A 25,117-nucleotide genomic window follows, 5' to 3' on the forward strand; every position below is an offset into this window, starting at 1 on the left:
GAATTGATGCTTTTGAACTGTGGTGTTGGAGTAAACTCTTGAGAGTCCCTTGGACTGCAAGGAGATCCAGCCAGTCCATCCTAAAGGAGATCAGTCCTGGGTGTTCATTGGAAGGACTGATGTTGAAGCTGAAACTCCAGTATTTTGGCCACCTGATGAAAAGAGCAGACTCATTTTAAAAGACCCTGGTGCTGGGAAAGATTGAGGGCAGGAGAGGGGGGATGACAGAGGATGAGCTGGTTGGATGGCATCACCGACACAATGGACATGGTTTTGGGTGGACTTCGGGAATTGGTGATGGACAGGGAGACCTGGCGTGCTGTGGTTCATGGGGTCACAAAGTGTCGGACATGACTGAGCAACTGAACTGAGCTGAATGCCTACTTTATTTTTTATTTTAGTAAATTTATTCTTTTCTTGTTTTTCTAGGCAGTGTATCTAAAATTGGTGAATTTTAATCTCAAAGAACCATCTTTTGGTTTCATTGATTTTTCTCTATTTTTGCCTAGCTATTTACTTATTTCTGCTCTAATCCTATTATTTCTTCCTTCTGGCAGCTTTGGGTTTAGTTTGTTATTTTCTAGTTCCTAAGGTGTAAACATAAAGATTGAAGGCAGAAGAAGAAGAGGGTGGCAAAGGATGAGATGTTAGATAGCATCACTGACCCAATAAAATGAATTTGAGCAAACTCTGGGAGATAGTGAAGGACAGGGAAGCCTGGTGTGTTGCAGTGCATGGGATCGTAAAGAGTCAGACATGACTTAGCGACTGAACAACAGCAAAGGTGTAAAATTAGGTCGTTGGTTTGTGATGCCTTTTTTTTTTTTTTTGCAATGCCTTTTTTCATGTACTTACAGCTATATATTTATTTTTCTCTCAGATCCAATTTAATTGCATCCCATAAGTTTTGATATTTTGATTTTTCATTTTCATTTGTCTCAAAATACTCTCGTGTTACTTTGCTTTGATCCATTTGTGTTTAGGAGTATGTTCTTTAATTTCCACATATTTGTGGAATTTCCAGTTTCCTTCTGTTACTGAGTTCTAGTTTTCATTCCTTTGTATTCAGAAAGGATACTTTTACATTGTCTTTTAAAAGTATTAAAACTTGTTGTTTTTGACCTAACATGTGGCCTAACCTGGAGTATGCAACCTGTATGCTTGAGGAATCTTTCTGCAACCTTCTTGGGTGGTCTTGGTTCCTCTTGCTGCCTGAGTGTCAAATTAAGTGAAAGGGTTCTTCAGGCAGCCCCCCTTCCCTTCCGCCCCTCCATCTCCTCACTCCCCCTGCATCCCCGCCACAAAGTAGGACATTGCAAATAAGGCAATGGCACCACACTCCAGTACTCTTGCCTGGAAACTCCTATGGCCGGAGGAGTCTGGTAGGCTGCAGTCCATGGGGTCCGAAGAGTCGGACATGACTGAGCGACTTCACTTTCACTTTTCACTTTCATGCACTGGGGAAGGAAATGGCAACCCACTCCAGTGTTCTTGCCTGGAGAATCCCAGGGACGGGAGAGCCTGGCGGGCTGCCGTCTATGGGGTCTCACAGAGTCGGACACGACTGCAGCGACTTAGCAGCAGCAGCAGCAGCATACTCCCTTTGGAGGGAAGGAATCAGGAAGTATGCTGCTGCCTCCAGACCAGGACTGCACCACACGGAGGAAGGGTCTGGGACAGGACAAGAAATGAAATGTCCTGCTGATAAAGAATGTGGATTTTTTTCCACTGCACATTTGTGTTGTTGCTGTATACCTTTGTCCGTTCTCCAGTTCTAGAAGGTTATTGTAACCAATTCTTAGCTGTCATTTGACATCACCATTGAAGAACAAGGACTTCAAGTCTCCTAGTCTGCCATTTTGCTAACATCACTTCGTGGGCATGAATTTTGGGGAGAGTCATCTGAAACTTATCAAAATGACCATTTATCTCCTAAATAAATGATTTTCATAAATTTATATGTGATTACTAAAAATTTTTTGAAATACTTCTTCACCTGCAGAGCATGCATGTATGTTAGTCATTCACTTGTGTCCGACTCTTTCTGACCCCATGGACTGTAGCCCGCCAGGCTTCTCTGCCCTTGGAATTCTCCAGGCAAGAATACTGGAGTGGGTTGCCATTCCCTTCTCCAGGGGATCTTCCCAACCCAGGCATTGAACCCGGGTCTCCTGCATTGCAGGCAGATTCTTTACCGTCTGAGCTATCAGGGAAGTCCTTGCAGAGCCTGTGGCACATTCTTATTACTCTTCAGTGTGGCAAACTCCACTTTTTTGAGGCCAGATTTGATTTGAGGAAATCATTTTATTCATTTACAAGATGAATAAAATGAGCAATAATTTTTGGTACAAAATATCTTAATTTCCATGATAAAGTAATTCCACTATAGGTGGAATTTTTGAGTAATGAAGGAATAACTCTTCAGTTTCATAACTGATAGCTTTGAAGATTATAGTTAATTGATATCTGAGTTTTGGTTTGGTGAAGTCTATTTTAAAGTCTTATTTCAAATTCATGTAATATGTATCTGCCTATGAAATTTTAAAATGTGCAGATAGATCCTCGTGAGAAATGAATATGGATATGTCTTTGTAATGGCACAAGTGACTGCAAGATAGCCAGGATTCACTTACTTTTAAAAGTGGTAGATTGGTCTAGGGTTTGTCTTACCGCTGTAGTTCTGTGACACCTGTATCTGGAACATAACTATATTCTTCTACAAAAGTTACTTTTTCTCTGGTTACATATACATAGCTTTCAACTATAATAGATTTTAGTTCAGTTGAATGTCTCATTAACCATATTAAAATTTAAGCTCATGAAACTGAAATTACCTTTTCAGTACTTTTGAGTTATGATAAATTTGCTTTCATAAAATTGTATATGAAATATTGAAAAATAACCTAATTTAAATGAAGGAAGAAGAGCCTGTGTGAAGAATTAGTAAGAAATACAGACAATTATTTATCAAAAATAATAGTGACTAAAAGCTACATTGAAGCAAAAAAAAGTGATTTGGATGCAGCTATGAAGATAGCAAGAGAATTAAAATCTGCACCTTCTCTAAGGATATATTGTGACCTAAATCAGGTAATTTTAATAGTTCATAATGTGAATTATTCCTGTGGTAGCTTACTTTACCTGCTTTGGAATATGATATCTAAGACTTAACTGCAAGAATTTGCTTTACAGATTATCCTAACTTTATTGGCATGAATTTAGAATTCTTAGGCATTTAAATTCTAAGATAAACATTAATAACTTTGTTTGACCTTTTATTATTATTTACCACTTAGGGAAATGGTACAGTAAAGTCTTTATGACACACATCTGAGAACAAGTAGGATGATATTAAGTTGAAAGTTGTTTCTAGGACACTTGAATAAAAAACAACAAATAAGAGTAGCAAAATAAATAGGACTCTATTTTTATAGACAGGTATGACTATCAACTCTTAAAAATTTATCAAAATGCTGTTTAGGTTTTTCTCCCAACCCCCGACTCTGTGAGTCAGGATACAAGGTGCTTCAACCCTGTCCTGTCATCTAATCATGTGCCTGGAGTTGGGCAGAAATAGAAACATGTTTCTTGTGCCTCAAGTTGGGCAGGAATAGAAACATGTTTCTTGCTAGATTGTTTGCTGGGAAAGGGTTACCATCAGTCCTCTTTGCTAATTTCTGTCTTGTTCCCTTGAGGTATAGATCCTACTCTATTGTCTTGGAATCTTCAGGACCTCATTCCCCATAGATAATCAGATGTTTGGACTGAACTGAGGTGTAAAATAGAAGCTCTTGGTTTACCTGCTTCCAAAGTCTTGAACTTTTAAAGTTTTTGCACTGTCTTACTTGACCAGGCCTCCATCTAGCTGTAGTGACAAGAACAGTAGTAGTCTATTCCTGTGTATTACACATGAAACATTAGGAGGTGAAAAAAAGTAAAATTTGGTCTTCACCCTAGTTAGCCACGTTAGGAAGATGGGGGCAGAAAAAGAGAGAGAAAAACGTTCAAGGACAGCAGCGCAGGCGCACAACGAGTGTCATCAGAATTTCCCCTGATCGTGTAGCTGTATCCCATGTATTAATTAGTTGTTATCTTTTGTTGTTATATCTTAATACACATCTCCAAAAGATTTTTAATTTCTTTGGGGAAATTTGCATCCCTCCCTTTGCTTGCCTAAGATCAGACCCTGAGCACGTTAATGAAATACCTAAAGAGTATAGTTTTCCCTCTGAAATCTTACTCTGTTTCAACAGTATTTGTAACAAAACAAAACACACATATGAGCAATACTTCTCTTTTGATTCTAGATCATCCGGACTTTGAAGTTAACATTTGAGAGTGACTTGTCACAAGTCAGCTCTCTAAAACTAAGGAACTCTCCCAAGTAAGTAATTGTAATTCATATAAAAGAAATCTATAATTCAAAAGAGTCTGATAATTAAGTATAAATATGTATTGCTGCTGCTGCTAAGTCGCTTCAGTCGTGACCCCACAGAGGGCAGCCCACTAGGCTCCCCCGTCCCTGGGATTCTCCAGGCAAGAACACTGGAGTGGGTTGCCATTTCCCTCTCCATAAATATGTATTAGAACCTATATTTATTAAAATAACAAGCAATTATAAATTGAAAATTTGGGTCAAAAATATTTCCCAGATTAGCAACCAAATTAAGTGTGATTTATGAATTAAAAAGTTGTTTAAATGCTCTTTTAGAGTTTTTCAGTTCAGTTCAGTCGCTCAGTTGTGTCCGACTCTTTGCAACCCCATGAATCACAGCACACAAGGCCTCCCTGTCCATCACCAACTCTTGGAGTTCACTCAAACTCATGTCCATCGAGTCGGTGATGCCATCCAGCCATCTCATCCTCTGTTGTCCCCTTCTCCTCCTGCCCCCAATCCCTCCCAGCATCGAGGTCTTTTCCAATGAGTCAACTCTTTTCATGAGGTGGCCAGAGTATTGGAGTTTCAGCTTCAGCATCAGTCCTTCCAATGAACACCCAGGACTGATCTCCTTTAGGATGGACTGGTTGGATCTCCTTGCAGTCCAAGGGACTCTCAAGAGTTTACTCCAACACCACAGTTCAAAAGCATCAAATCTTCGGTGCTCAGCTTTCTTCACAGTTCAACTTTCATATCCATACATGACCACTGGAAAAACCATAGCCTTGACTAGATGGACCTTTGTTGGCAAAGTAATGTCTCTGCTTTTGAATATGCTATCTAGGTTGGCCATAACTTTCCTTGCAAAGAGTAAGCGTCTTTTAATTACATGGCTGCAGTCACCATCTGCAGTGCTTTTGGAGCCCAAAAAAATAAAGTCAGCCACTGTTTCCACTGTTTCCCCATCTACTTCAGAGTTTTTAATGTTAGCTAATTTTTATTAGAGAAAGTAATAAACTTCCATTAGAACACTTTTTATGCTAAGTATTTAATTTTAGGTTGAATATGGATTGCAGTGAGATCATCTGTATGTTCAACAGAATGGGAAAGATTGAATTTGAGGATTCAACAAGGTAAGTATAAGAATGGCAACATGCCATTAGTGTCTGATATGGCCTAAGGGACAGAAATATTAGATCAAACAAAAAAATTGATCTTTAGTATAATGTTGATTCAAAAGCTGAAAAGTAATGTAAGGGCAAAATGGTTTCTGTAAATTAATGCTACGTAAAATATTTAAGAATTAAAAGACCTAGAAAGGATTAGTATCCAATGATGTATGTGTCATCTTTGAGATTTATTTACTCAGCCAGCGTTGAACACTGATGTGCTAGCCTCTAAGTGTTGAAAAGTGAAAGTGTTTACTCAGTCATGTCTGACTCTCTACAACCCTATGGACTGTAGCCCTGTCAGGCTCCTCTGTCCATGGAATTTCCCAGGCAAGAATACTGGAGTAGGTAGCCATTCCTTTCTCCAGGGGATCTTCTGGACCCAGGAACTGAACCTGCATCTCCTGCATCTTCTCCATTGGCAGGCAGATTCTTTACCACTGAGACATAACACCCTAAGTATTAAGATTTATGCAGAGAAGTTACAGTAAATAAAGAATGACATATGTAAACAGTAAAGCGCATAATTGCTTTGATAGTAAAATGTGCAGTCTAATGGAGATGCAAAAGAAGGGAATGATCAGTTCTTTGCAGGGTACCAGGGGACTTGGAAAGAGCAGATTTTTATTTTCCCCCATTCATGAAAAATGAGTACCAGTTGAAAGGGAGAACAGTAGGGAGGCAGCATCTTAGCAGAAAAAAATTTATGGGCAGTGAGATAGTATACTGTGTTCAGGAACCTGCCTGTAGAATTTTGTTTGACAGAGGATACAAAGAGGCTGAATCCTAAAAACTTTGTATGCTCTGGTGGTGTTTGAACTTTATTTCCTAGACCTGTGCTACCCAGTATGGTAGCTGCTAACCATGTGTGGTTATTTAAATTTAAACATAAATTAAAACTAAATAAAATGAAGATTTTAGTTCTTTGGTTGCACTAGACACATTTCAGGTGCTCAGTAGCTATATTTGGTTAGTGACTATCATATCAAATATCATGAGGCATATTTTCATTATCGCAGAAGAGTATGTTGGATAGCACAGGTGTAAGTAATAGCCATTAAAATATTTTCAGAATGAATGTAAAAGTACTTAGGTTACATTTGTAAAAGGTAACTCTAGTGACCATAGAGAATTTTTTGGAAGAATATGAGGCTAGAGGCTGAAGGATGGCTTAGGTTATTATATGACCTAGCATATAATATTATATATTTTTTATATATATATATATATATGTATATATATATATATAATATGGCCTAGCAAATGATGAGAAACCAAATGTAGGTAGTAGCACTGGAAAGGAATAGGTAATGACAAATGCTAAATAAGGAAAAGTGGTGAAACTTAGTAATCGTTTCAGTGTGAGGAATGAGGAAAAGGGAAGCATTCCAATGATTTATAGGTGTATCTTTGGTGACTGAGGTGATGAATTGTGGTGTTACTTACCAAGATTGGAAATATACAAAGAAAAGTTGGGAGGGGAAGATAGTGGGATATGCTGAGTTCCTGTTTTTTACTGGGTATCTGGGGAGAAACCTGTGGAGGGAAGTTACAGGATTTGATTCTTGGTTTAGGAGTAGTCAGAATATAAATGGTTTAGAAACCCCCAAAAGAAAATAAGTTTATTCATTTGAAGGTGGTATGGCTCCTCAGGAAATCATCCCTCAAGAAGCATCACATTCATTACTTTGGGGAACTAATGAGGGCCTGGCCCACAGCATTACAAGCTCAGAAACAGACATGAGCAGATCTACTCTAAACCAGGTAAACTCATGTAAACCAAGTTCACAAAACTGACACATGATCTGAATGCCAGTTTATTGACTTAAGGGGCAGATAGTATTATCACAGGAACTATTAATAGAATACTTATGTTGGCATTCTTTTCTAATATCCAGACAGACACAGAAAGCCAAATCATCAGAAGCTTCGTGGTGTTTTTGGAATAAAGGGAATAAGATATATCAAATAGCTGTGAAGAGTGTTGGTACTAGTCAGCCTGCTGTGTTCCTTGACCCCGCAGGGAAGACCTTGCCAGAGGCCTCAAGTACCAGGCCTTTGGCTCGAGTCATCTTGCCCACACATGGAGCCCTGGCCCCTGTATACCTCTGTGACTTGACTTTCTGCATTTTCATGGATGATCATCCTTTCCAGTCAGTACATTCTTCTAGATGTTTTCATAACTTGAATATGGTTACTGTCAAATATTTTTGATACCAAAAGGTATTTTCTTTAAGCGTCTATACTGATCTTGCCATGGTTTTAAGTTTTACTCAGAAGTCTTTTAAATTTCTCCCTAGATTTTAGGGAATATCACTGTAGCCTGCCTCTACTGATGACAGGTGGTAATTAAAGAATGGGTTTGCATAGTGAAAACAGATATTGAAGTGGGTCAAGGACTGCGCCCTAGAAAAATATTAAATTTCAAGACAGGGAAAGAGTAACTTGCAAACCATAGGAAACGAAGAGGGAGCAGGAGAGACTGATACTCTAGAAGTCAAAGGAGGAGAGGTTTGTGAGGCAGGAGTTGATTGACAATGTTAAATGTAAGGTCAGATAAGATACAAAGAAATGTTTTAGATTACAAAGTTGTGTACGTATATGTATACTTAGGAGGTGTTTGGACCTTTAGTCAACATGTATTAAGAGACAGATAAAATAGGTCTGCTGAATTCAGTTGGCTTTGTAGGTTCTTATTTCTGATTTCATTTGGCTTCTTATATGGTGATCTGTGAAGAAACTAAAACTTTCATGGGTTAACTAGAATAAAGGCTTCTGAGACTCAATCTCATTTCTTTGATAGAATTTCTATACTTATAGATTTGATAGCTTTTATCTGTGTGGATTTCTGAAGATAGAAAAATATGGAGTGAAGTGAATAATCAGCTGCAGGTTAGTGGCTGTTGAATAATCATACCCAAAGGATTCAGACTAATCATTGTTTTAACCCTCTATGTAGGTTTCTAGAAATTGTCTCAGGATTGTACCTCTCAGTGCTTCCTACACTTTATTTTTAAGCTAGTGAATTGAGAGAAATAATCTTAGCATAATTTAAAATCAAACACCAAAGCCAAATCAAAGTTTGAACAATTAAAATTGAAAACCATATCCACTGTTCTTTTAGGATCAGATAGTTGTGACTTGACTGTGGCAAGTTCTTTCTTCAACTTCTCATTGATTTTCTGTTGTTGACCTTTTAAAGCTTGTGGACTTCTTGGGAATGGGCAGGAGTTTCTTTTGGGATAATGGGAATGTTGTAAAATGAAGTTATAATGATGGTTACACAACTCTAAATTTAGTAGAAATTATCGGATTTTATAGTATGTAAATTATTTCAGTGTTGCTGTTTTTAAAAATACTCATGGGACACCTGTACAACTTGAACTCTTTATATGTATGTGTTGCAGTACTGTCATGTGGTTTTAAAGTAGATCTAAAAAATTATGATTTAATGTAGCCTCTCTATTTTTAAACAGATGTGATCCTCAAGAAAGTGAAATGGAAAAGAATGGTCAAAAGAAATACAGTTGTAAAAAGGAATTTTCTTATGGTGGTACATACCTATCACTAGAAAAGAAAAAGGCTGACATTTCTGTCCTAACTAATGAAGCCCCACTGACTTCTTCACAATGGGAAAACAATGACATGCATTTGGCAGCTGACTTCCAGCCACAGAAAGAGGTTGTTGCAGCAACACTCCCTAAAACCATTGCTGCTCTACCTCAGGTGGGATCTAGCCCTGATGTGATCATTGAAGAAATTATTGAAGAAGAAGAAAACCTGGAAAGTGAGTAAAAATACAAAAACAGGGAAACAATAAATCATGTCTGGAATTGGAAACAAAATTAATACCTGTTTGTCCCTGACCTTAACAAACATATGTCTATTATCTTACATCTCATTATGAGTAAAGCTGTTGATCCCATGCCACTCCTTTCACATTTTCCAAAGTTAGGATAATTTTTAATTTTAGTGCAATAATACAGCTAAACTCTAATATTTGATTTAGTGAGTGTATTTGACTTTTTAGCATTCCACATCATGAAGTCGTGAAGCTGCTTAGTTGTGTCCGACTCTTTGTGACCCCATGGACTGTAGCCCACCAGGCTCCTCCATCCATGGAATTTTCTAGGCAAGAGTACTGGAGTGGGTTGCCATTTCCTTCTCCAGGGTATCTTCCCAACTCAGGGATCAAACCCAGGTCTCCCGCATTGTGGGCAGACGGTTTACCGTGGAATCAGCATTCCACATACAAACCTCTATAAAAGATGAAAATACTATAAGTAAATGGTGTTAGTAGAAGCAGTCTGATGACATTGTCCTTAAATTTAAGAACAGAATATCCTAAATTTTTGTCCTGAGATGTAATCCTTTATAAAAATGAACTATCATGAATATTGGGCTTTGCTGGTGGCTCCAATGGTGAAGCGGGAGACCCAGGTAACATATAGAAGCATCTATTTGGTAACGTTTAAATGTATCATGATTGTTTGATTAGATTTCTAGTGTTGGTATTCTCACCATCAACGCCAGTGAGATACTGCTGGGTGTAGTTACACTGTCAGTTGTCTTTAGGGCCACTTTCAAGAATCAGCTTTGGTTTTCTCCTCCCTCCCCCCTGCCCCACTCCCACTCTGTTCCATTGGTTGACTTCCCAAAATGATACCAAAAAAGAGACAAGCTGTTTTTTTCCGCTATATTATTATTATCATTGGTTATCTCAGTAAGTTAAGAAAACTAACAGGACTTTGCTTGCTGATACATAAGGGTCTCAACCAATCCAGTACTTGCCAAATTCAAGTACAGCTTCTCAAGCAGTGTGTTAAGTATGCCGTTATCAACATAATAAAACTAACACAGTTGCCTTTATTTCCTATTTTGATGAAGCATGCTTCACAGATTATTTTGCTAAGACACCTAGATACCCAACAAAGCCTCTTCAGAAAAAGTCATCTGTTTCTTTTGGATCAAAAACAGGTACTTTAACAACTCTGAACTTGATGTAGCAGAGTTTGATGTATATAAAAAGTATTCTGTTATATATAAATTTATATAAAGTATAAAGTTATATAAGTAACTTACAGAGAGTGAAACAGTGAGTAAAATGAATTTTATTAATAACTAAAACCTTTCCTTTTTTTTTTTTTGCTGTGCTGGCTTGTGATATCTTAGCTTCTCCACCAGGAGTTGAACCCAGGCCTATGGCAGTGGGAACTCTTAATTCCTAACCACTGGACTGCCAAAGAAATTCCCAAAACTTCTTTTTTAATGTTAAAAATCCTGGCTGTTATTGGCAAAAACATTTCTGAAATTTATAACACTTCCCTCAGCTGTCTCCCCAGTAACACATACTTATTGCTTTACCTCATCCTCAGTATGGGTGTTATTCTTCATGATCTGTATTGGATAGGTAAAATGACCTATTTGTTCAGTTTTTTATCTTGTATCTATACTTCAGTTCCTCCTAGTCACTTTTACTAGATTTATTAGAACGTCTGCATTGTTTAAAAATTAAATATATTAAATACCCTGTGACCCTTTTCCCCTAATCTACTCCCATTCCATTTAGTCTATTCCTCCTTTCTAGAGCTTCTTTATGCATATTTGAACAAATACACATATATTATGTTTCTGACTCTTAGCTTTTGTTTTTGTACATAAAACATAGCTTGCCATACACACTGCTGTGTTCTTTCCCTTCCTTTCTCTTTTTTCTTTCTATTTTTCTTTTTCTGTTTTTGGCCATGCCATGCAACACGTGGGATCTTAGTTCCCTGACAAGGGATAAAACCTGTGCCCCTGGCAATGGAAGCATGGAGTCTTAACCACTGGACTGTCAGGAAAGTCCCCTAATTCCTTCCTCAACATTATACTCTGGAGATCTTTTCATATCAGTAAAAACACTTGGCTTAATTACTACTGTATGAAAAAAGTTTCTGTCTTTTTTATTCTACCCCACCCTTACTTCCACCAAAACATACACATCTCCCTCTAAATGCTGCTCACTATGTTGGTTTTCCAAGACATTTTTTCATACTTCTCTGGCCTGATAAGATCTAGGAGTCAAAGCAGCCATGAGCTAATTATTGGTTCCTTCAGTTTAGTGTAGTTTATACAGGATTTTTGTAGCAATACTAGAAACATCATTGTCATTGGGGTTCTGAAGCTCTAATTATGTTTATGAATAAATTCTGAAGTTTTGATGTAATGCCGTAGGTTATAGCATGTACTCTGTCTGGTACCTAACTAACTTAGGTACCTACGTGAACTTCAATTCCACTTATTTAACATATTTTGCAAATGTTTACAGTTCAGGTTGCTAAAGAAATCATTGTGAAAGTGGAATTCATTTGTCCGTTGGGTTACTATTTGGGATTTGGGTTACTCTTTTATGAGGCTTAAGTATTCTAGAGTTTGCAGTGCTACGGGACACATTCTTTTAGAAGATACTGCATTCAATTTTTGTGAATTCTTTCCTAACTTTTGGTTTATTAATGTGGTTTGAAAATTCTCATCCAGGTTCTCCAGAGCTGGTTTTTGTAAGCCATGTAATACATCCTTGCCACTTCTACATTCGGAAGTATTCACAAATAAAAGATGCAACAGTGTTGGAAAGGAAGGTGAATCAGTTTTGCAATAAGAATTTACACCTTGATCCTTCAGATGTTTTGGAGCTAGGTAATGAAATATTATTTCAAGTTAAAATATAAAGCTTAGTTAAATACTTGGCAACTCATGTAGACTTTTTATAATACAGATTTGAGCAAGCATAAAGCTTTTGGAATTATTTAACATAAGCTAAATTTTATTTAGGTAAATGAGCTAAATATTAATTTTTTTGCTCAGAGATATCATAGTAGTAATACTATTATGGTATACAGTATACATAATTCAAATGTTTTTAATACATATCATTTGCCAAGTTTAATTGGAGTCATAGTAATTTGGAACTTGCTGGCTTTTTTTCATATTCTTTTCCATTATGGTTTATCACCACATATTGAATATAATTGCCTGTGTTCCCGCTAGGACCTTTTTGTTTATCCATTCTGTACGTGATAGTTTGTATCTGCTAACCTCAAACTCCTACTTCATCCCTCTCCCAGCCCCCCTCTTCCTTGGTAGTCACAAATCTGTTTTCTAGGTCTGTGAATCTGTTTCTGTTTCACTAGAGTTCATTTATATCATATTTTAGATTCCACATATAAGTTATATATATCATGAGGTATTTATCTTTGTCTGACTTACTTCACTTTAGCATGATAATCTAATCTGACCATGTTGCTGCAAATAGCATCATTTTGATCTTTTTATGGCTGAGTAGTGTTCCATTGTATATATGTACCACATCTTTATCCATTCATCTGTTGATGGACATAAAATTGACTGTTGAGTGAAATATACACAAAAACTCCATTATGGAGTATGGTGAGATTTTTTAAATTATAAAGTCCATAATGGGTTAAATAATTTGTCCCCTTGTCTCTAGAGAAAAGTATTTCTCTAAGTGTTTCTTGTAGTATGCATATCATCCCTTGCTATCCTCATGTGGATGTTGAAGATGTCATTGAACATCTGAATGAGATAGATGCAGGGCAGTGCATCTTATTTCCTAGTGCCATACAGAAGGTAGCTGGTAAATTTAATCAATGCATCTTAATTCTGTGTATAATTTGCCATAAATTAGGCTTTCATTGGTAGCTCAGCTGGTAAAGAATCTGCCTGCAATGCACGAGACCCTGAGTCGGGAAGATCTCTTGGAGAAGGGATAGGCTAACCACTCCAGTATTCATGGGCTTCCCTGGTGGCTCAGATGGTAAAGAATCCGCCTGCAATGCGGGAGACATGGGTTTGATCCCTGGGTTGGGAATATCCCCTGGAGGAGGGCATGGCAGCCTAATCCAGTATTCTTGCCTAGAGAATCCCCATGGGCAGAGGAGCCTGGCGGGCTGCAGTCCATGGAGTCACAAAGAGTCAGACATGACTGAGTGACTAAGTACATACAGTACAGGCTTTCATTACAAATATCTTCTTTAATGTTGACTAAATATGATTATACTCTAATGAAGCTGTGATTTGATTTATTAGTAGAGCATTTTCTCATTCTATTAATATCATTCAATGCCTGTATATAACTGATATCAAAAAGTACTATATTATCTATTCAGCTTTATATTTGTTGCTGTTGTTGTTTAGTCGCTAAGTCGTGTCTGACTCTTTGAGGCCTGATGGACTATAGCCTCAAGGCTCCTCTGTCCAGGCAAGAATACTGCAGTTAGTTGCCATTTTCTTCTCTTAGGGGATCTTCCTGACCGAGGGATCAAACCTGCATCTCTTGGATTGGCAGGGGGATTCTTTACCATTGAGCCATCAGAGAAGCTCCAACTTTATATTGGTAGTTCTTTAAACGTGTTGCTAACTCTCAGCTGATCTTTGTAGCTTATCAGAATATCAGAAGATTAGAATCATCATATACTTCTGATAAAATGAATAATAATTTTTAAAGTTAACAGTTTTTAAATTTGAATGTCTAAGGAGGGAAGTATAGTGGTAAACTTATATATAGTTAAATTTTTAATGACTGCAAATAATTCTCTAAATTTAATATATATATAAAAGAGCTCAGTTTAGTTTCAGAAAATATTCTAAGAAAGTCAAAATATCATTCTTTAAGTTGTCACGGATAATTATTTCAAGGTAGATATACATAGTTTATATACTCATTATCTTTTGAGAAATTAGTGTTAAGGGAAGAAATGTAATACAGTGCTTTAGCTGAGTATCCTCTTGTTCCCTTTTTCTGTCTGAGCTTTTCATTATAAAGAACAGCAAAAGGCTTCAATAGGCTTTTATCTCATCCATTTCAACAAAGAATAGTTTAATAGAATATAGTTTAAGAATATTGGTTATATAATGTATCAACATAAGAGGAAGGTTGGTGAAAGTCTCAAGGCCAAGTACAAGTTTTGGTAGAACTTGAAAGGTTACCCTGTGTGCCCTTGAGCTATCCTGTTCTTATTAGCAAATGGAGAGGGGATTTTGCAGCCTCTCTCTATAGGGTAAATGAACAAATCTTACCAAATTCATCTCTGATGTTAGCTCAGTTGTTAAGAGAATGGGCTCCAAGATTGCATGGGTTCTCTTCCTCCCTCTTGTAAGTAGCCATGCGGCTTGGGCTGGATTTGCAGCCTCTCTTTGCCTGATTTCCTTACCTATGGGCTGGAAGCAGCCTATCTGTGGGGTTGTTGTGGGGAGAAGGTAAATTCAGACACAAACTACTGAGAACATTGCTGAGCTGATAGTAAAAGTAAAAATTCAGGCTTCATTCTAACTTGATTTTTTTTCTAGTTATTAATTTGTAATTCATCTGATCCTTCCATAAGGTCTTCTTCTGCTGTTCAATCCTTGGTTCACTTTCCCCTTTTCTGAACTCCATTGTGTATTAATTTCTTAATTTTTGCCTTTCACGCTCTGCCTTTCTTGGTTTCCTAACTTTTACTCCCCTTTAACCAAGAGAAGGTCATTGCATCTTCCTTTATGCTACCTAAGTAATTTATAGATTTCAGTACGTCTGTATCTGTACATGTGTGTGTGTACATGTACAAGGATGTTACTGTTATAAGTACAGTGATTGATAGTCATTTACTTGCATGTCTCCTCTTTTTTTTTTTTTAAGAAAAAATTAGATTTCTTGTTATTCTTTTTTTTTTCTTCTGTTTTTTACAAACCCTTGTGTCAAGGGCTGACTTTGTATAGATTACAGCAAGGGAACTGCTCTGCTTCGTTGGAAACCCCGTCCCAGAAGCAGGTCATCTACGAATGGTTTAGTACCAGGTTCCCCACGAATGTGCCATGCAAGACAGTCGAGGGAGTGGCCGCCTTTCCAGCCAGACCCCATGTCCCAGGACGAAGGGTTCTCCACACTGAAACCCAGTCCCGACAGTCCTGACGTGCGGTGGGGTGCGCCACACCATGCCCTAAGGGATTTGGGCTCCTCTCCTTTCTTGAGCAGGACAGTCTTACTCATCTTTATTATAGTTCATAAAACACAGGTCCTCAATAAAGGACTGCTGGCTTGATACTCTGTATTTTCACCTTCCTGTCTAGTTCACAAGATTCTGTATAACAGAAATTGCCAAAATATACTACCTTTGATCCCTCTCATAGCACTGACTCAGTAGTATATCACCAGTTAATAAGTGAATTAAGACTTTTTTGTGATAGAATCTAATGTACTTGTTTGTAAATTAGAGGTAATTAGATATTTTCTTTGTAGACATTGATAATCATTTGTCTCCATTATGTAGGTGCAAGAATATTTATCAACAGTATTGAAAATGGAATGTGGTGTCGAGGAACTATTACTGAATTAATTCCAATGAGAAGTGAAAGTATTAGAAAACTTTGTAGTCCAACCAAATTCTCAGTCCGTGAAGTTGCACTAATACAAATATTCATGGTAGATTTTGGAAATTCTGAAGTGCTCATTGTTGCAGGGTATGTTATAAGTATTATATATTCCTTGCCTGCTTAGAAACACTTGTGATGGGGTAATACTAAAGAATAAAGAAAATTAGGAAGAGGTAGAAATAAGTTATCCTTCTTCACTTCCAAGTCATATACTTTTTATTTTGCTTTGAAATTTGTCTTACTCATTACTAAATTAGCAAAGTATTATACTTTATCAGTGCTACTAGATGGGGAGCTTAGAAAAAGAACTTTTTGATGTTTCAAACTTAAATAATCTTCTACATTGCTTCAAAGCAGAGAATGAAGCACAAAAATTTTCTTTCTTTTAAATGTTCGTTAGTTGCCAGATGATTGAGTAAAAATTTCAATCATATTTATTTAATCTCATTATTCATATTAAAGTGGCATAGTGTCTAGCTCATTCTAGGTGTTCAGAAATGTTTCCATTAGTCTTACAGCAAAATAAAGCAAATTGAAGAGGTTCTTGTAGTAAGGACCGGTATTAACTCTTGCATGGTCATTTTATTAAATGGTCATAACTTTATAAACAAATATATTGCTGTTTGGGTGTGTCATTATGCCTTTATATATATGAAAGATAATCCAGATAAAGGCTGTTGAGATTTATTCTGTAGGTAAAAATAGTGTCTGTGGTTTTAAAAGATAGGTTGAATCTATATTATGAGATAGTATGAATCAGAATATAACTTTCTAGAAGATTTAACTTAAAAAGAGAATGTGTAGAATTCTAAGGTATTCTAAATGCATACCTTTTGTGGGCTAAGGCAAGCTTGGGCTTGAAGCATTATTTTCATTAACTATTGCTTGAATTCTTCCCAGAGTTGGTGACTCTCATGTGAGATCAGAGCACATTGCTAAGCAGCATATCATACTAAATGACTTATGTCTGGTTCTGAGAAAGTCTGAGCCATATATTGAAGAACTGCTGAAAGATGTCCAGCCACTAGCACATCCATGTTCATTGAAAGACATTGTTCCACAGAATTCAGTAAGTGAGACTTAAATTATTTCTTTTTTTTTTTTTTTAATTATTTCTTGTTTGGGGGCCAAATAGTCCAATTTTAACTATGCTTTAGGGTTCAGATTACTGAATGTAGGTTCATGGCACCAGTTCACTTGTTAAATACCTTTTGCATAATAAACTATTGGTGCAAGTGAAAAAGGAATTGAACTTCCATTTCTACAATCAGAATTGATCTTAATGGGAGATTATACTTTATATGTGTATATGAACTTAATGATGGGTGAATATCTGAGTAAACCACTAAATTTTAGAGTCAAATAAATATGGAGAGAAAAAAATTTGACATGGTATGGCATATGTTTCTATACATTTCTTCTCTATTTTCATGACTCTTTGCTCACTACTTATTAACTATATTGCATTCTGCTTTTGTATTATTTATGAATATTTGTTCCCCAGAAAGATTTGAAACTCCTAGAAGACAGAAATTGTGTGTAAGAATACATGTTAAGCAGTTGTATTATTAGAAAGTCTGAAAACAGGAGTCTGTGCCTTTGTTCATCTTTGTATTCCAGCACTTAGCAAATCACCTAGCACACAGTAGGCATTCAACAAATATTTGAAAGAATGAATAAAGAAATAAAAGGAAACATATAAAAATATTAGCACTGATGTTTTCCTCAAAATTATTTTGGTTTCGATTTTATCCTATGAAGGATAAAACTTTTTTTTTTGCACTTATCTATTCTGAGTAGGTTTTACTTTTTTATGTTCATAAAATCTTTAGAAAATTTTTTATTTTTAAGGAATATGTGGTTTTGACCCGTGAAATGTATGCGTACTTAAAGATTCAAAGATCAGTGAGCACAATTTTTTTTTAATTTTTTTCAATGGGTGAGTATTTTTCCTTATTATTTAAGTAGCATGTGCCTCGTATATTGCTAGTAATGGAAACTAAGCATCTGATGATTATAAATATCTAATGTATTACATGGCTTCCATTATACTTTTAGAATTACCTTTTGGATCTCATCGTTTAAGGGGAAATTTTGTATGTCAATACTTCTTTTATCTTTAAATTTTTATTTATTATTTTCATATAAATATTCACAAGTAAAACTAAGTCCTGAAGTACAACAGCTTATGGTCACCTTGAGACCACGTTAATAAAATCCAAGTATGATCTGTACATTGTACATACATAAAGACTGTCCTCCTTGGGTTTGTGAGCCCAGTTGCTTCTATCTTCTATCTATGGTTGGTTCAGTGCCTTTGCTCAAATTTACTGTTAGAAAGATAAATCTACAATATTGTACCATTTAGAGTTAATTATAATTACTGAACACATTGAAATTTTACTTTTTCCATAGAGTGAAGGCTGGGGAGAAGAAGCTAAAATAGAATTTTTGAAAATGGTAAATAAGAAGGCTGTTTTAATGAAAGTTTTTAAAGAAGAAGATGGTGTGCTTATTGTAGATCTGCAAAAACCACCAACAAATAAAATAAGCAGTGATATGCCTGTGTCTCTTAGAGATGCATTAGTTTTTATGGAACTAGCAAGGTAGGTAACTTATTAAAACATAAATATCTTCAAGGTTATAGCTGTAGATCAGAATAGCAGATTTTACCTTTAAAAAAACATGGGCTCTAAAGTGAACTATAACATACTCTTAAGAGGGAGCACCCAATCCTAAGCACTAGACTATCAGGGAGCACACCGTAACATATTCTGAGAATTTAAAGGTATCTCTGTCAGAGTTTTCCAAGTACAGTTGTGTGAAAATTGGATTCAGATCATTTGATTTAAGGAAATAGGGATATTAAGGTAGCTCAAAATAGAAGTTACTGGTAAGATAGTGAACTTTTTTTTTAGACTCTAGCTAACCTTACAAGTAGCTAGTGTTTAACAGTTCCTTATTTAAATTTTCTAAGCTTTGGAGTAAGATCATGATCACTACTGTATATTAATATATGAATCTCGAGTAGATACTTATATTTCTTTTCTTTCTTGTCTGTGATGAACAAAGAGATAAAAGTAACCACAGAGATAATGGAAGATACTTTCTGTCCTGAGCAATAACAGTCTGGAAGTGACCCAAGTAGATTGCATTCTGTAAAACTTAAGTAGGCTATTGTAGCTGGAAGGGGCCACAGAAAACCCTCAGCTGGCCTTCCTTGAGTGCTGCCATAGACCATGAGTATCACGTCAACCAAAAGAGTAGAAACTTTGAGTACTAAATGTAGGCCCAACTCAAAAATGCTCCAACACAAACTTAAAGATTAATTATTGAGTTTTGAGACTTGACCTCTTATTTATGCTTATTTGATAATTAAAGATAATGCCACAAAATATTATAAATTAGAAGAGAAAGGTTTGGAAAATATTCTTGGTAGATAAATCAGTATATGTGCAGGTCTTTTCTTCAGATCAATTCACTGAGAGAAGAGAGATCTTAGAATGGCTCTTGCTTATGCTTTTAATTGTGCTTTTAATTAGGTTTAGATCTCAAACACCAAGAAGTCATTCTGGAAAAAATATGACCTTACACTATCCTCCACCTATTTTGCCTAAAGAAATGACAGATGTTTCAGTTATGGTTTGTCATATAAATAGTCCTTCTGATTTCTATCTTCAGTTGGTAAGTATATAATGGTCCTTTGAGACAACGTATTTTTTCAAATACTAAGTAAAATGTATAATGGAAATGAGTGCCCAGTATGCATTCTAGAGCAAACAAACTGCTGTCAGCCTTCTATAAATTTTAAGTTTCTTGGTAGCTGCAACTTTAAACAAGAAACTCACGTGATTCATAGTAAATTGAAGGAAATCGTCATTCTGCAAGTTAGTGAAAATAGGAGGGGGAAGGAAAATGAAGGATCCCTAATGTATAAATATTTCTTGCTACCTTCTGAAATCTAGAAAGCAGGAGAGCATATAGAACTGGCAGATCAAAATAAAATAACACCCATTTCTGATAATGTATGAGGATTTATTTATTGCTAGGTAATATTCTGAATTTGAACATTAAAATAGATTCCAGTTAAAGGCATTCCATTGTCTATTTGGATATATGATTGATGGGTTTGTTTTAGATAGCTACCAGCATTAAGGTTCGTCATTATTGATCTCTTTGTGTCCATGTTCTATATGAATTAATGCATTGTAAGGGCCATAATGTTTTGTGTGAATTAACTCATTAATCTTTACATCAGTCTTATGAGGAGGATACTATTACATTCATTTTAAGAAGTGGAAATTCTAACCAAAGGCCTGAAGCAACTTGCAGAGGTCATATGGCTACAAAAGAGTAGAGCCAGGACTGAGCCGGACTCACTCAAAGCCTGTCACCTGATCATAGGCATGTGTATATATTTCTGGGCTCTCTGTTCTGTTCCATTGATCCATATGTCTGATTTTTTACCAATACCATACAACTTTGATTACTGCTGAGTTAAATTCAGTCGCTCAGTCATATCCGACTCTTTGTGACCCCATGGACTGCAGCATGCCAGGCCTCCCTGTCCATCACCAACTCCCAGAATTTACCGACACTCATGTCCATTGAGTCAGTGATACCGTCCAACCATCTCATCCTTTGTCGTCCCCTTCTCCTCCTGCCTTCAATCTTTCCCAGCATCAGGGTCTTTTCAGATAAGTCAGCTCTTCGTATCAGGTGGCCAAAGTATTGGAGTTTCAGCTTCAGCATCAGTCCTTCCATTAATTACTGGAGCTTTGTAGTATTATTTGAAATCTGGATGAGTTATGCCTCTTTCTTTTTTTTTCCTCAGGATTACTTTGGCAGTTCTGGGTATTTTAAGGTTCTATGTAAATTTTTGGATTATTGTTGTAGTTGTATGAAAACTGTCATGAGTAATTTGATTGTGATTGCATTCAATCTATAGATTGTTTTGGGTAGTGTTGCCTTTTAAACAATATTTTTCCAATCCAAGAGCATGGTATTATCTTTCCATTTCTTTGAGTCCTCTTTAATTTCCTTTATTAATATTTTATAGTTCTCAGCATATTAAGTCTTTCTCTTCCTTGGTCAAGTTTCTTGATAGCTGTATTTTTTTTGGTGCAACTTTAAAAGGTATTGTGTTTTTACATTCCCTTTCTGATATTTTCATGGTTAGTGTAAAGAAATGAAACTGATTTCTGGGTGTTAATCTTGTGTCCTACTGCTTTGCTGAGTTCATTTATTTTTGAACAGTTTTTTGTGTGTGTGTGGTGTCCTTAGGGTCTTCTATAGGATCACGTTATTTGCATATAGTGACAATTTTAACTCTTCCCTTCCAAGTTGGGTACCTTTTGTTTCTCATCTGATTGCTGAGTGGCACAGTTTTATTTACTGTGGCTTTGTAGCAGGTTTTGAAATGATAATGTGTGAGCTGTCCAACTTTGCTCTTTTTCAAGGTTGTTTTTGAACTTTGGGGTCCCTTGAGATCTCATGTGACTTTTAGGATGAGTTTTTCTCTTTTTAAAAATTTTACTTATTTTTTTAATGGCTGTAGTGGACCTTCACTTCTGTGTGAGAGCTTTTCTCTAGTTGAGGCAAGTGGGGGCTACTCTCTAGTTTTGGTGTGAGGGCTTCTTGTTGTGGTGGCTTCTCTTGTTGTAGATCATAGGCTTTAGGGTGTGTGAACTTCAATAGTCACAGCACACGGGCTCAGTAGTTGTGGGACATGGGCTTAGTTGCCCCACAGCATGTAAAATCTTCCCAAATCAGGGATCAAATCCATGTCCCCTGCATTAGCAAACAGATTCATAACCACTGGACCATCAGGGAAGTCTCTAGTATGAGTTTTTCTATTCTACATGAAACATCATTGGGATTCTGATAGGGATAGCTTTGAATTGTAAATTGCTTTGGGTACTGACATCCTTTTTTAAAAGATTTTATTTATGACTTTATTTCGGTCTTCATTGTTGCAAGGCTTTCTCTAGTTGCAGCAAGTGGGAGCTACTCTTTGTTGCTTTGTGCAGGCTTCTCACTGTAGAGACTTTTCTTGTTGCAGAGCATGGACTCTAGATGCATGGGCCTCCATAGTTGCAGCTTACAGGCTCTAGAGTGCTGGCTCTAGAGTTGTGGCACACGGACTTGGTTGTTTCATGGCATGTGGGATCCTCCAAGGCCAGGATCGAATCCGTGTCCCCTGCATTGGAAGGCAGATTCTTAACCACTGGACAGCCAGGGAAGCCCTGGGTATTGACATCTTAACTGTTAAATCTTCCAGTTCATGAACATGGAATGTTTTTCCATTTATTTTGTAGCAGTGCTGTGTACTGTACAACAAGTGTACAAGTCCGTATGATCAGTTATATTTATTCCTTAGTATATTCTTTTTATTCTACTGTAAAATGAGTTGTTTTCTTAATTTCCATTTGGACTGTTCATTGTTAGTGTGTAGAAATGCATGTGATTTTTTGTAATCATTTTGTAGTCTACATCTTTGTGTGCTTAATTGTGTCCAACTCTTTGTGGCCCCATGGGCTGTAGCCCGCCAGACTCCTCTGTCCATGGAATTCTCCAGGCAAGGATACTGGAGTGGGTTGCCTTGCCTTCCTCCAAGGAATCTTCCCAACCCAGGGATCGAACCTGTGTCTCTTGTCTCCTCATTAGCAGGCGGATTCTTTACCACTAGCTCCACCTGGGAAGCCCATTTATTAGACCTGCTAGTATTTTTGTGGCCTCTTTAGGGTTTTTTACCTAGAAAAGAGATCATTTTCCTGTTTCTTATCAATTTGGTTGGCTTATATATATTTGCCTAATTACTATAAATGCCATATACATATATATATATATATTTGCCTAATTACTCTGGCTAGAACTTATAAAACTATATTAAATAGCAATGGCAAAAGCATGCATGCATTCTTATTATCATTCTTAGAAGAAAAGCTGTCAGTCCTTCATATACAAAGTTTGCTTTCTTAACCACTTCAAAATATACAGTTATGTAGTATTCACTAACTCACATTATTGTACAGCATGCTGATCTGTAGAATTTGTTCATCTTGAAAAACTGAAACTTGGTACTCCCTGAACAGTAATTGCCTGTTTCATTCTACCCCCAACTGCTAACAACCACAGTTCTACTTTCTTCTATGAATTTGACTATTTAGATACTCATATAAGTGGAATCAAACAGTACCCTGCTTTTCAGAAGTTCAGCTTACACAAATTTCACTTTTCTGAAAAACCTACATTGGTCTTACCAAAGAAAAGTCAGCCTCTTTGCTTTACTACATTTTGGCTTACAAAAGATTTCATAAGAACACTACTTTCAGATACCAGGGATACCTGTATTTGTCCTTTTGTCACTGGCTTGTTTCACTTACCATAATGCCCTCCAGGTTCATCCATGTTGTAGCATGCAATAGAACTTACTTTAGGAGGGAAGGCGCCAAGATGGCGGAGGAGTAGGACGGGGAAAACACTTTCTCCCCCACAAATTCATCAAAAGAGCATTTAAACGTCGAGTAAATTCCACAAAACAACTTCTGAATGCCGGCAGAGGACATCAGGCACCCAGAAAAGCAATCCAACTCCTTGAAAGGAGGTAGGAAAAAATATTAAAGACAATAAAAGAGACAAAAGAGGGAGGGACGGAGTTCCGTCCCGGGAAGGGAGTCTTAAAAAGAGAGAAGTTTCCAAACACCAGGAAACCTTCTCACTACTGAATCCGTGCCGAGCTTTGGAAGCACAGAGGACAACATAACAGGGAGAAAAAATAAATAAACAATTAAAACTCGCAGATTGCGAGCCCTACGGTAACTCCTCCAGCGGAGAAGCAGCGCAGACGCCTGCATCCGCCATTAGCAAGCAGGGGCTGGGTAGGGAGGCGCGGCGCGGGCTGCATCGCTGAGAGTAAGAATCTGGCCTGAATACCCTGACTACTATCTGACCAAAATAATTTGGGCTAGCAAACCAGACTGTGGGATATCTACCATGCGAAAAGCCAGCCCTAACCTAAGACTCCGCCAGCCCGCGCACGGAACAAAGGACTAAACAGAGGTAGCCGGCTGCAAACCTTCCCCCTCCGGTGATAGGCAGCCAGAGCCGGAAGGGGGCAATCGCAGCCCCAGAGAGACATTATCTATAAAACTGGCTTCTTTGCTAACTAAAACTTATTGGGGGTCTGGACGGTCAACATCTGCTTGAGAAGGTGCGCTGGTTTTACACCCAGATAACCAAGTGGCGGGGAGGCGATAAGTCGCAGCATTGGCGCTCGCCAAACACCTCATCACCTGAGCTGCTCGGACATGGGAAGAGCACAAAACGCAGCCCCAACTGAGTCTGCGCCTCTGAGGACTACCTGAGTGCCTGAACCTGAGCGGCTTGGACCTGGGAGGTGCATGCAACCCAGGGCCAGCCTCGGATTGTTCCCGGCGGAACAGCCTAGAGCCTGAGCAGTGTGGGCAGGGAGGCTACACGCGCCGTGAGCGGGGGCAGACCCAGTGTGGCTGAGGCACTTCGAGCGCACACCAGTGTCATTTGTTTGCAGCATCCCTCCCTCCCTCCCCATAGCGCGACTGAACAAAGAGAAGAAATACAGCTCCACCCACCAGAACACCGACACAAGCTTCCCTAACCAGGAAACCTTGACAAGCCACCTCTACATACCCACACACAGCGAGGAAACGCCACAATAAAGAGAACTCCACAAACTGCCAGAATACAGAAAGGACTCCCAAACTCAGCAATTTAAACAAGATGAAGAGACAGAGGAATAGCCAGCAGATAAAGGAACAGGATAAATGCCCACCAAACCAAACAAAAGAGGAAGAGATAGGGAATCTACCTGATAAAGAATTCCAAATAATGATAGTGAAATTGATCCAAAATCTTGAAATTAAAATGGAATCACAGATAAATAGCCTGGAGACAAGGATTGAGAAGATGCAAGAAAGGTTTAACAAGGACCTAGAAGAAATAAAAAAGAGTCAATATATAATGAATAATGCAATAAATGAAATTAAAAACACTCTGGAGCCAACAAATAGTAGAATAACAGAGGCAGAAGATAGGATTAGTGAATTAGAAGATAGAATGGTAGAAATAAATGAATCAGAGAGGATAAAAGAAAAACGAATTAAAAGAAATGAGGACAATC

The 25,117-nt window shown here is 37.4% G+C and overlaps 1 protein-coding gene across 1 annotated transcript in view; it reads left to right on the plus strand.

The window, feature by feature from the left end:
* Positions 1-19,641, plus strand: part of LOC104982885 (RING finger protein 17-like) — a gene marked incomplete at its 3' end in the record, with an annotated part of 43,055 nt that extends 23,414 nt beyond the window's left edge. Inside the window, exons 7-16 of the mRNA XM_010832321.1 lie at positions 2,919-3,090; positions 4,308-4,384; positions 5,437-5,511; positions 9,024-9,334; positions 10,435-10,524; positions 12,067-12,225; positions 15,855-16,044; positions 16,858-17,026; positions 18,373-18,563; positions 19,500-19,641. Of these exons, the coding sequence (XP_010830623.1) occupies positions 2,919-3,090; positions 4,308-4,384; positions 5,437-5,511; positions 9,024-9,334; positions 10,435-10,524; positions 12,067-12,225; positions 15,855-16,044; positions 16,858-17,026; positions 18,373-18,563; positions 19,500-19,641 (1,576 nt within the window). The remainder of the gene's footprint in view (positions 1-2,918; positions 3,091-4,307; positions 4,385-5,436; positions 5,512-9,023; positions 9,335-10,434; positions 10,525-12,066; positions 12,226-15,854; positions 16,045-16,857; positions 17,027-18,372; positions 18,564-19,499) is intronic.
* Between the last annotated feature and the right edge of the window lie 5,476 nt (positions 19,642-25,117).

The sequence above is a fragment of the Bison bison genome, unplaced genomic scaffold (assembly GCF_000754665.1).
Source record: "Bison bison bison isolate TAMUID 2011002044 unplaced genomic scaffold, Bison_UMD1.0 scf7180017860804, whole genome shotgun sequence".
NCBI lineage: Eukaryota > Metazoa > Chordata > Mammalia > Artiodactyla > Bovidae > Bison > Bison bison.